Consider the following 12,777-nt stretch of genomic DNA (forward strand, 5'->3'; position numbering starts at 1 on the left):
GGTCTGTGCGGAGACACTGAGTGTGGTGTGAGGGGTCTTTGAGGAGTCACCGAGTGCCGTGTGAGTTGTAAGAAAACAGGGAGTGGGGTGAGGGTCGTGAGGAAACACTGAGTGGGGTGAGGGTTTGTGAGGAGACACTGAGTGGGGTGAGGGTTTGTGAGGAGACACTGAATAGGGTGAGGGTTGTGAGGAGACGCTGAGTGGGGTGAGGGTTGTGAGGAGAAACTGAGTAGGGTGAGAGTTTGTCAGGAGACACTGAGTGGGGTGAGGGTTTGTGAGGAGACACTGAATAGGGTGAGGGTTGTGAGGAGACGCTGAGTGGGGTGAGGGTTGTGAGGAGAAACTGAGTAGGGTGAGAGTTTGTCAGGAGACACTGAGTGGGGTGAGGGTTGTAGGCAGACACTGAGTGGTAGGAGGGTTTGTGAGGAAACACTAGTTGGGTGAGTTTTGTGAGGAAACACTGAGTGGGGTGAGCTTTGTTAGGCACTGAGTGGGGTGAGGGTTGTGAGGAGACACTGAGTGGGGTGAGGGTTTGTGAGGAGACACTGAGTGGGGTGAGGGTTTGTGAGGAGGCACTGAGGGGTGTGGATTGTGAGGAGACAGAGTCGGGTGAGGGTTATGAGGAGACACTGAGTGCGGCGAGGGTTCTGAGGAGACACTGATGGGGTGAGGGTTGTGAGCAGATATTAAGTGGGGTGAGAGTTGTAAAGATACACTGAGTGGGGTGAAAGTTGTGAGGATACACTGAGTTGGGTGAGGAGTCTGTGAGGAGACACTGAGTGGGGTGCGGGGTCTGTGAGGAGACACTGAATTGGGTGAGGAGTCTGTAAGGAGACACTGAGTGGGGTGAGGGTTGTGAGGAGATTCTGAGTGGGGCGAGACGGGTCTCTGAGGAGACACTGAGTGGGGTGAGAGTTTTGAGGAGTCACTGAGTGTGTAAGGGTCTGTGAAGAGACACTGAGTTTGGCGAAGATTATGAAGAGACACTGAGTGCGGTGAGGGTTGTGAGGAGACACTAAGTGGGGTGATGGTTGTGAGGAGACACTAAGTGGGGTGTGAGGGGTCTGTGAGGAGACACTGAGTGGGGTGAGAGTTGTGAGTAGACAGTGGGTGGGGTGAGGGTCTGTGAGGGGACACTGAGTCAGGTGAAGGTAGTGAGGAGACTCTGAACTGGGTGTGAGGGGTCTGTGAGGAGACAATGACTGGGGTGAGAGTTGTGAGCAGACACTGATTGGGGTTAGGGTTTGTTAGGAGACAGTGGGGTGTGAGGGGTCTGTGAGGAGACACTGAGTGGGTCACGGGGTCCGTGGGGTGTCACTGGGTAAGAGTCGAGGTTCTGTGAAGAGAGAGTGAGTAGTGATTAGTAGGGGAGTGTGCACATATCAGAGGAAAGATGGTTTGACCTTTTTGTTGTATGGCACTTTTCCAAGGGCCTGTCTGTTGGGTACTGATTTTGGTGGATTTGGTCAGCGAATTGGCAGTGACTGTTCATTGTTTTATGGTTTCTGTAAAAGGTTTAAGCTTTCCAAATTAGTCCCACAGACCTGGATGAAATTCTGTTTTTTGCTCTGCTTATCTCAGTTACTTTTGTCTAGTAGTTAATTTCTGAAGTTCAGTTTTCCTTTTCTTTGAAGGGTGGATTTTAATGTCTATTTCCATCTTGCTTATCACACCATAATGGTTCAGTGAAGTCCTGTACAGCAAGGTCTCTGTGTTGTGTTAGCACAGTGCTGTCAGTTTCAATGAGATGATAGCTGGGATTAGGATTAGAAATTTAGCAGTATTTAGGATTTCTGCATTCTTTGATGCAGCTTTCTTTATCGTAGTCATGATTCACATCGATTTTGTTTTCCTCCTGCCAAATGTGTTGTCCCTGGGAGTTTTCTCTTGAGTGGTTAAATGGGGGGTATTGATGCTCTTTAATTCTTGTTCTCCTCTAGAATTGAATTAAGGGAAACATAACTCTAAAATGCTGTATATTAAACATTCTTTGCATGCCTAATTTGGGGGTGGAAAAAGGAAAATGTTCTTTTTGAAATAAAGAAGGGTCGTTCTTTACTTGGAAAGTACCCTTGATGCTGGAGGACGGAGGACTCTGTCTCGTCCCCATTCCCGGTGAGGACATGAGGAAGGTCAGGCTGGGCCAGGCCCAGGCGCCATCCACAGCTCTCCAGGCTCAGGCCTAGGAGTGTCTCTGATTGTCCTCCAGCGCTGGCTTTGTCCAGTTGCCCCATGACCTTCATGCCAGGGACCCTCCCTCTGGGGGCTGCCTTCAGGATGGATTTCTCCTCTATGACTTTAGGTCAGGCTTCTCAGGAAGAGATTGACACTCTTCCTGAGCACTGGAGGCTCCCTGTCCCACCCCTTAGTGGGCATACAATTTGATGTGTCAGATTGAACTGCCAAAAAGAGTGACATCACGTGCAGTAGCCATGAAACCCGGGAGATTTGTTTTGTTTTTGTATTTTAATATTATACCTATTCCAGATCTTTTGACCTGATACTATATTAGTATCATCTCAGGACTTTAAAAAATATACGTACATAATATATATACACATATAAATAATATATACACATAATATAGGTACAGATATCAATAATATATATAGTATAATATATAACATATTATATATATTATATGTATATATACACAAATACGTTTTTATGTTTGACCCCCACAACTGTGACTCAGGAGCCTTGGGATAGTGTTTGGGAATCTGAATTTCAGAAGAAAGACTGGCCTGGGTTTGATGATGGGAGGGGTTGCTTGGCCTTTGGGTTCTAAGCTCTCGTTTGAAAGAGAAGCCTCTGTGCTCTGACGTTTCCTGTGAATCAGTCAGCAGCAGCAGCTGCAGCTTCCCAGCTTCTGGCTCTGTGTGTGTGTGTGTGTGTGTGTGTGTGTGTGTGTTTAATCCCAGCCACACCTGTATTTTTTTAATACATTAGTATTTTTTTAATACATCAGTTTCTTCTTTGGGTATTTTAGAAGGGTTGATTTTTGTCTTTTGCGAATGGAATAATCCTTTCTCTAAAAAGAGTAATCTCTCCCTTGTTAATCAGGTTTTGTAAATCTTGGTTGCCCTGCAATCTTTTTAACCAGAGAAATTTCCTTTGTGAAAAATGCGCTTTGCCCGCTAGGTGGCAACGCAGTCCCTTCAAATAGCATAGTCCAGGGCTGCAGGTAGCCTGATGCTACACTGGTGTACCCATGTGTGTGCATGTGTGTGTGTGGTGTGCTTCCATGTGCGCACGTGTGTGTTATCTTGCACGTATATGGGGTGGTGTGTACAGGAGTGTGTGTGGTGTGGTGTGCCCGGGCGTGTGTTCATATGCGGGAGTGCGCATGCTGGTTTAGGAGAAACTCCATTGCCCTGTTTTGCTCTGTTTTCCATGAATTGGCAAATTGAAAGTACAGTGATCACTAGCTGGACTGTGTTTAGAATGAGGAAAATGCCGGGCATCCTCATTGGCCTTTCACAGGATCTTACAGCCACAAGTCTATTGTATGTGCTTCAGTGATGAAAAGCAAGATGGAAAATAACGTCAGGTTTTGATTGCAAACATGTCAGATTGTAGAAATTTTTTTTTTTGCACCTCTAAGTGACATGAATAATTTACTGTCCACATTCTTGGCCTCATAGGTAGATCTTTGGATGGTTGAAAGATCTTTGAAAAAAAAAAAAGATTCCTCCACATTCCACAAACTTTGTTTTCTTAGAACTTTGGAATAAGGATTTTAGATAAGTGTTGCTAATAACATTCATTGATCAAGACTGGAACTATTTTTTATCCTGAATTCATAGGAAGTATCATCTACCTGAATGTTGGATACTTAAAACACAGTCTGTTAATTCAGTATATTATCGTTGCATAAGTGAAGGAATTTCTTTTCAGTGCTGTAATTTTTTTTGTCCCAGCTGTAGTTATAGTTCATAGTTTGAGGTTTAAGACATTATATAATTGTATTAATGGGGCGAAGTATGTTTTGTACCTGTAATGTTATTTAATTAGGCTACCCTTATGCACTGTTTTCTAAAAATAGAAGTTATTTATCAGCAAGCCTCAGCATAGAAGTAAAATGTATCTGTATGTATCATAAAGCAGTTTTCTATCATTGTACTTTCAAATTTCCAACAGGTTGTAAGAAGATATATACTGGGTTCAGTTGTCGACAGTGAAAAGAACTACGTAGATGCTCTTAAGAGGATTTTGGAGGTACTTAAGTGTCATGTTACATAATACATACATTTCTATTATTCTTTTTTACCTATATACATTTTGATCCATAAATGCAAAGCATATATGTTTATGAAACATAACATGCAAATTTGCAAAATTCTCAAAAGGATTTATTATGTCTGTATATTGACATCAAAAGTCATGATTTATTTTGAAATAAATATAATTTATGTAGGTGAATATTTACATTCATTTATCTAAGCTTTAAAAATGTCTGGGCCAGGCTCGGTGGCTCACCCCTGTAATCCTAGCACTTTGGGAGGCTGAGGCAGGTGGATTGCCCGAGCTCAGGAGTTCGAGACCAGCCTGGGCAACACAGTGAAACCCCATCTCTACTAAAATACAAAATATTAGCCGAGTGTGGCGGTATGTGCCTATGGTCCCAGCTACTCGGGAGGCTGAGGCAGGAGAATTGCTTGAACCCGGGAGGCAGAGGTTGCAGTGAGCTGAGATCATGCCATTGCACTCTAGCACGGGTGACAGACTGAGACTGTCTCAAAAAAAAAAAAAAAGAAAAAGAAAAAAGAAAAATGTCTGAAGCAGCCGTGCCCCCATGGAACATGCCTATAATCCCAGTTACTTGGGAGGCTGAGGTGGGAGGATGGCTTGAGCCCAGGAGTTTGAGGCTGCAGTGAGCCGTGATCGCACCACCGCACTCCACCCTGGACAACAAAACAAGACCCAGGCTCTGAAAAAGAAAAGTCCGAACTGTCTTTGCTCATTTTGTCTTAGCAATATGAGAAGCCGCTGTCTGAGATGGAGCCAAAGGTTCTGAGTGAGAGGAAGCTGAAGACGGTGTTCTACCGAGTCAAAGAGATCCTGCAGTGCCACTCGCTGTTTCAGATCGCGCTGGCCAGCCGCGTTTCCGAGTGGGACTCCGTGGAAATGATAGGCGATGTCTTCGTGGCTTCGGTAATTAAGCTGGGACACCTGGATGTCCACGGGGCTCTCCGTGCACCTGTCCTCTCTTCCCTTCTTAGGCTGATGTTTTGCCCCTGAGCTCCTGCAAGCTGACAAGTGTGCAGTTCTCTCTAAAGGCCAGGCTGAAGTTGCAATGCCCTGGCCAAGCGTGTGCACTAGGGAAATGATAAATGGATCTTTACCAGGGAGGCCAAGGCTTTAGAAAGGCAGACACTCTGGACAAAAGCTGTATCTGAGGACATTTAAAAATATGCACTTTATCGAGTCTTGGATGCCCCATTAGACGATTTGCTGAAGCTTTTTGTTGTTGAGCAAGGATGCCGTGTGTTTGGCAATGTTGTAAAATTGCCGTTTTTAAGCCCTCACACAGGTTCTCTTCCTGATCTAGGTGTCACTTTCTGGGTGCAGAATTATCTGTGCCTGGGAAAAACAGAAAACACGTGATGGGAAAATTCCTAGATGTTTTCTCAAACTTTTGCCCTTGGCTGTAGCTTCTGTTGTGTAGATACAGGCTTTCGGCCCTATGCTGTGACACAGGAATATGATGTTGCAACAGCTTGCATTAACACTTCCTGGCAGGAGAAAGGGTTAGCTGCCTGGAAACCACTGGTGGTTTCTGCATTGGCAGTTTCGAGTCATTTTATCCTCACTCCGTGTATGAATCATACTTACTGTATATTGGTTGGATTCTACCTAGATGTAGAGGATTATGAGTGAAACAGGTTGGTTTCTGTAATTATTTAAGACTATGATGCTATCAAAGGGATATAAGCTTGCAAGTTTTGAAAAAAGTGTTCCTCTTCTTAAATGAATGTTATAATAATACGTGAAATGTTTTCCTATGTAGTTTGTATATGTACTTGATGAGGTCTATAAATGCTTTGAATAAATATGGAAACAAAATTCTTACAAAGATATTTGCATAATACCGTTTATGGATCCTTAAAGAGAAATATTGGATGTTTATTTTGTTACTGGATTTTTTTTCTGGCTGTTTTATATATTAGGTTCAACCTTATCACTGTTCTTTAAATACCTACCTTCCCAACATTTTTAAAAATGCAAACAGATTTTTTAAAGAAATAGAATTTTGATGAAAACATTCCTGCTATCAATGCCAGTCACACCAGAGCTCTGCCATCCATCCTAAAGGACTTACGGTTTCTTAGAATAACATGGAGTGATTTTTCTCTCTTTGAATATTGATAGCAAGGGCAAATGTTTCTGCCTCTTAACAGAAACGCTTTGTGCTTTTAGGAAAACGAACACGTGTAGGGCATTGTATGTTACGCCAGAGAAGCAGGATCAGCCCCCGCCCCCAGCCCCCATTTCCAGGGTGTGGTTGAGGCCTGTTTCTCAGGATATTGGGCCCACCATGGAATAAGTTGCATGACTTTCTTGCCTGGAGGTTGAACCCACCAAGTGAGACTTGGCAGGAACTTAAAATCACCATCCTTATTTGTCTGTAGTCATGAACATTCTTAACTAAAACCCAAATTACCATGGTTTTGAACAAGGATGTCAGAAAGTGCTCTGGAGTCAAAAAATAAGATCAAACCAGCAACTTAACTCCTAACACGCTTGCTTAAAGAAAAAAAATCACACAGTCATAATAAAGTTTATCTTATGAAAACCTCACAGTGACCGAAAGAGTATTTTGAGGGCGAGTTTCAAATCTTCTGTTTTATGTTGGAAAAGGGATATCTGGACTCTGTGATTTCTCTCTGAATTTCCTCCTGTGTTTCAGTTTTCTAAGTCCATGGTGCTGGATGCATACAGTGAATATGTGAACAATTTCAGCACAGCCGTGGCAGTCCTCAAGAAAACATGTGCCACAAAGCCCGCTTTTCTTGAATTTTTAAAGGTAAGCACTTTTTTTTTTCATTTGGGTTTTAACACCATCTGATAACAAATTACATGTCAAAGCTTGACTCTGAATGCAGTTATTCATTATTAAGATTTCGGTATCAATAGTGCCCTAGGTATTGGATTAATGCTAGAAATGAAGATGAATTTTAGGTCCTAATGTAGCTTTTTGAAAACAATTTTATTTGCACCTCCTTAAAAGTGTATCAGCAGACAGAAAGAAAGTTAAAATCAGATCCCCAAAAAAGAAGTCAAGATCAGATCCCAAAGTTACCTTTCCCTCACTGTCCTTCGGTATGGTATTAGGAATCAAATAAACTAAACATCTCAATTCCAGGCCTCTTTGGGATCGGGGATAGGCACCGGCCTGGAGAGTCAGAGCCTGGAACGGGCCCTACCCGAGGGGGACGCAGGCTGTGTTCCTCCCAATGCTGAGGACAGCACTGATGGCCTTCCTCAGGGGTCTCTGACCTGGCAGTGATGGGGAGCACGTCCCCTGATGGGTGTGGGTTAGCGTTATTTAATCAGCAGGCAGGCAGGGCTTCCCCAGTCGTGGGATGCGTGTCCGAGGCTGTGTTCTGACAGTTTGCTGCACAGTGAACCAGGCTGAAACCCCCTTCAAAGACGTCGGCGGAACTGAGTCTCCTTTGTGGAGCCCCTCATTTGCATGATAAACCCCGGGGACAAAGTGTGTTCTTGTTACTTGGACTGTTTCTTGGAAACTGCTGCTACCTGGAGCGAGTGAACACAGGGCAAGTATTCTCGCCCACAGCAACGTGTCATTGAAGCTGGAATTTTTTCCCTCTGCCTTATCCAGCACGGCGGCTCCTGCTCCTCCTGGAGCACAGTCTGTGGCCCATGGAGGTTTGCTAAGGGATCAGATCGCAGTTCCCACTCTGGACAGTTGTGGGCTCTGTCCTAAGGGATCGGATCGCAGTTCCCACTCTGGACAGCTGTGGGCTCTGTCCTAAGGGATCGGATCGCAGTTCCCACTCTGGACAGCTGTGGGCTCTGTCCTAAGGGATCGGATCTCAGTTCCCACTCTGGACAGCTGTGGGCTCTGTCCTAAGGGATCGGATCTCAGTTCCCACTCTGGACAGCTGTGGGCTCTGTCCTAAGGGATCGGATCGCAGTTCCCACTCTGGACAGCTGTGGGCTCTGTCCTAAGGGATCGGGTCGCAGTTCCCACTCTGGACAGCTGTGGGCTCTGCCCTAAGGGATCGGGTCGCAGTTCCCACTCTGGACAGCTGTGGGCTCTGTCCTAAGGGATCGGGTCGCAGTTCCCACTCTGGACAGCTGTGGGCTCTGTCCTAAGGGATCGGGTCGCAGTTCCCCCTCTGGACAGCTGTGGGCTCTGTCCTAATGCATCGGGTCGCAGTTCCCCCTCTGGACAGCTGTGGGCTCTGTCCTAATGCATCGGGTCGCAGTTCCCCCTCTGGACAGCTGTGGGCTCTGTCCTAAGGGATCGGGTCGCAGTTCCCCCTCTGGACAGCTGTGGGCTCTGTCCTAAGGGATCGGGTCGCAGTTCCCCCTCTGGACAGCTGTGGGCTCTGTCCTAAGGCATCGGATCGCAGTTCCCCCTCTGGACAGTTGTGGGCTCTGTCCTAAGGGATCGGATCGCACTTCCCACTGTGGACAGTTGTGGCCTCTGTCCTTTGGCTAGGGAACCATCTCTTTCTCTTGGGGAAGGAAAACATGGACTCACTTAAGAGCTCACTCCCTCTGGGGATTTTGTTGTACTCCCATTAAGGATGTCAGCCGTGGCCGTGACCGCAGTGCCAACTCCTCAGCTCGGTGGCTGCCACGTGGCCTTGGGAGATAGACTGTCTCATCCCATTTCATAGCTCCAGGACCTGAGCCCCAAAGAGTCGGGTGCCCTGTGAGCTGAGAGGCCGAGGCACAACCAGGTCTGTGCTGTCTGCCCTCTCCACTGCACAGCCCCCTCAGCAGAGGGACCTGGAGACTCCCCCCAGCTCAACATTGCCCAACAGCCTTGGTAGCAAATGGCCCCACTGCACATCCCTGATGTGCTCAGGGAGAGGAGCCGTCAGCCTCCAGGACGTCCTTCTGCCCATGGCACCAGAAGAGGTTGCCACCCTTTTCTGGGGGCCCACTGTGGCCAGAACACAGACACCCAAGGACAGCCCCTGGAATCTGCCCAGTCCCCTGGCCCAGGGAATTCACCCCCGGAGCTGAGGCCAACATGTGAGGTCCGGCCCCTGCAGCAAAGCGGAAGCCCCTAGAGCAGGTGCAGAAAGTGGCTGGAAGGTATTTGGCCAAGTTTCTTCTTGTAGCTGAAGACAAGGTGCAGGCTTTTGACTTTCCCGAGTGTTCAGTGTGGTGGGGAGGAGGCGGCCCCAGGGGCAGGGAGGGCATGGCAGCCCTGCAGGGAGGTGACCCGGGTGCCTTCCCCCACAGCAGGAACAGGAGGCCAGCCCCGATCGAACGACGCTCTACAGCCTGATGATGAAGCCCATCCAGAGGTTCCCACAGTTCATCCTCCTGCTCCAGGTAAGTGCTTCACGGAGACCTCCTCAGGCTAGTCCTCTGGCTCGCCCATGACTCATTTGAAAATGGCGTCTGTTCCTCCACTTTGGAATGGCTGCCCCTCGGGCCTCCCCATCTCCTCTCTAGGCAGTTACAGGAGGTGGAGGGTAGAGGCAGGTGGAGACCTGCGGAGAGTCACCCTACGCCAGGGGCAGCTGTAGGGCCCAGTGCCTGCGAGGCCAGCCTTGGGGGACAGAGGGGATGGGCTGCGGGGAGGGGTGTTGTGGGCCCTGGCCCGCCTCACGCGCTGTCTCACAGGGCCCCAGCACTGGGGGCCGCAGGGCTTGGTTATCAGTGGCCCACAGGTCACAGCTCCCTTCTCCAGTGTGTCTGTGTCTGGTCTAGAATCACATGAAAAATGATTCTCGCCTCTGTGCCCGGAGGGGATGGACAGGCTTGGAAAGCTAAGAATAGATTTAAACAAAACATACCCATCACTGATTTAACAGCAAACCACCGAGGACAGGGAGATGCTGCGATGGTGAAGACACTTCCCCCTGGACCCTCATTTCTCTAAACTAAGGATTCTCAATTGGATACCTGTGGCTGTGAACAGTAGGCCTGTTGTGAGTGCTGATATGACGTCTCACAGCGGACGGCCTCTAGGTCACGTGCTGACGTGACGTCTCACAGCGGACGGCCTCTAGGTCACGTGCTGACGTGACGTCTCACAGCGGACGGCCTCTAGGTCACGTGCTGACGTGACGTCTCACAGCGGACGGCCTCTAGGTCACGTGCTGACGTGACGTCTCACAGCGGACGGCCTCTAGGTCACGTGCTGACGTGACGTCTCACAGCGGACGGCCTCTAGGTCATGTCTGATGCAGTGTGCGGTTGCCCGCTCATTTTCCGGCGTTCCCGCATAACCTGGAGCCCAGGTGACCCTGTAGGCTGCGGGGCTCAGCACCCATTTTATTTAAATGAATCCCATGCCTCCAGGGAGGATATTTCAAAGGAGAGTCTATGCTGGTTTCTGCCTGTGTTGATTTTTCAATGATTGCTCAGCTTGCTTTTTCTAATTAAATCAGAGGACTTTGCTTGGCCTGCCTGCTTATTAGAGCCGATTAAAGATGAACTGGTGGAGTCATCGCCAGAAATGAACTGGCGCCTGGGAAATAGTGTGAAGTCCCCTTCCATTGAGGTTTTTATTTTTATTTTTGACCAACCAAATCCATGGCACATTCTTTTTAAATAAATGTAGTCATCAAAGTATGAAAAAGCATACATACTAAAATATCAACATGGGCTCTTTCCATGGTTAGGTTGATGGGTCATGTTAATTTTATCCTCTTGCTTTTATTTTTAACAATGTATAGTTTGCCTGTATTACAGCATTAATAACAAAAGCTGTTTTTTCCCAAGATCAAAATATTCAAAGTGTGTTTTATTTCTTTAGCTGACAAATATGTACTGAGTTCTAATACGTGCGAGACGCTGTTGGCTTCCGGCAAGCAGCCGCAGACGTGATGAATGAGCTTCCTCGTGTGAGGGAGTCTGGCGCTTGGGAGGAAGGGGGTCAGGCCGCCTGTTAGACATTAGTTATTCAGCCACAGCTGGGAGAGTGTCACCAGGCTGTGAACCATACGGGCGGGTGAACCAGCCCACATGCCCTGTGTTTAGCGATGCGCCAGTGAGTCCCTGGGTCGTTCTTGGTCGCCAGGGACGACAGCAAGTGCTGACTGTGTTGTGAGGTCACACACGTTGTTGGCTTTCTATGATTTATCAGAATACTTTTAAAAATTTCTTTAATTTATTAAATTTGGATATAATTTTCAAACAAGCTTGTTAGGTTTTGGTTAAATGTAAGTAAGTAACTACAAGTAAGTAAGTAAGTAACTATTTTTGCCTAGGTTTTTTCCGAAATACATTCTTTTAGACAGAAGGGGTGGGCGGGCTGCTGGAAACGGAACAGGACAGAGAACCGCAGGGAAAAGCCTCTACCGGGATTTTGAGGAGCCCGAGCAGCTCCCACGTTTCCATCCACCTTCAGCCGTCCTGGGGAGGTCGTTGTCCCTTTTTTATGCGCTAGGAAACTGAGTTACGCTCTAGGAAACTGAGGTTTAGGGAAGCTGATGATTCTCCCATGGTGACACAGCCCGATAGATGTGCTGGGATTCTAACACAGTTGTCCAGCCACAAATCTAGTACACTGTCCACACCCTAAAAGGATGCCAGCCAGGACTTTGGGAAAAGCAGCAGATGGAACACTGCAGACATGCGCTGTCGGACGGGCACGGCCTGCCCGTTACACACTGCGCCGTTTACAAATCTGTTCTTGTAAGAATTTTGTACGCTCTTTTCTTTTTTGAAAACATACCTCTAAATACTTAAGTTCTCTGAGGAAGAACATTCTTAAACTCAGAATTCCAGTTATGTAATAAACTCAAGAACTTGGGTGTCAAAAGACTTGCATTTAGAAAGATTCAGTGTGCTCTTCCAGATCGTCACCAGCAGAGTTACGTAGGTCAGTTTGCACACAGCTCTCCCCGTCCTCCTCTCTCCTTGCCTCGAGAGACCCTCCTTAGAATTTCCCACACAGGGTCTGTTGCCCCTGAAGGAGAAAATGGTTTTTGCCTTGATCTGACAAAACAAACTGCAGATCCTAGATGTGCCGAGCAGTTTCCCTCAGGGACACTTTTTGCCCACATTTGATGAAACGCTGGCGCATCCTAGAGTGTTCTCGGAGGGGAGCAGGGTGGGTCCATGTACTTTGGAAGAGGCACAGTTGGAAACAAGGCGGTGTCTGTGTCTGGAGTCATTATGTGGATGTGCCTGAGGGGCCCTACCTCAGGTGTGGGTACTCAGGGCACCTGGGATTGGGCGAGGAGACAGGCTGCAGAGAGTCAGCAGGTACAAGCACATACCCTCCCTACTGCCTTGTGCTGTGGTCCGTGTGCTGAGTGTAGGTGGATGGGGAGACAGTGTGGAGAGGCCTGGACACCCTCTGTCCCCTTCCTCCCAGTGACTCTCCTGGTCTCTGCTCTCCTGTCTTGCCTGCATTTTTCCTGGTTAGTGCTCCCAGATGTTCTTTCTAAGACAGGTGCTGTGAAGCCACAGCTGTCCCCTGGCTCAGGCAGTGAAGCCGGCTCACCCTGGCTATGCTGGTACTGTCAGTTTCTCCCATGGATCCAGAAACATCCATTGGCCCTGTGACATTTGTCTTACTTTATCCCAGCTACCTATTTCTCTCGGTTGTTGTGC

At 47.6% G+C, this 12,777-nt stretch overlaps 1 protein-coding gene across 10 annotated transcripts in view; it reads left to right on the forward strand.

The window, feature by feature from the left end:
* Window positions 1-12,777, forward strand: part of ARHGEF10 (Rho guanine nucleotide exchange factor 10) — a 146,659-nt gene that overhangs the window by 75,050 nt on the left and 58,832 nt on the right. For 9 of the 10 annotated variants that reach the window (XM_016959043.4, XM_016959048.4, XM_016959044.4 and 6 more), the window contains 4 exons: window positions 4,141-4,218; window positions 4,975-5,154; window positions 6,911-7,027; window positions 9,448-9,540. In XM_016959043.4, the coding sequence (XP_016814532.4) occupies window positions 4,141-4,218; window positions 4,975-5,154; window positions 6,911-7,027; window positions 9,448-9,540 (468 nt within the window). The remainder of the gene's footprint in view (window positions 1-4,140; window positions 4,219-4,974; window positions 5,155-6,910; window positions 7,028-9,447; window positions 9,541-12,777) is intronic. The other variant, XM_016959045.4, reaches the window with a different exon arrangement.

Source organism: Pan troglodytes, chromosome 7 (genome assembly GCF_028858775.2).
Source record: "Pan troglodytes isolate AG18354 chromosome 7, NHGRI_mPanTro3-v2.0_pri, whole genome shotgun sequence".
Classification (NCBI taxonomy): Eukaryota; Metazoa; Chordata; class Mammalia; order Primates; family Hominidae; genus Pan; species Pan troglodytes.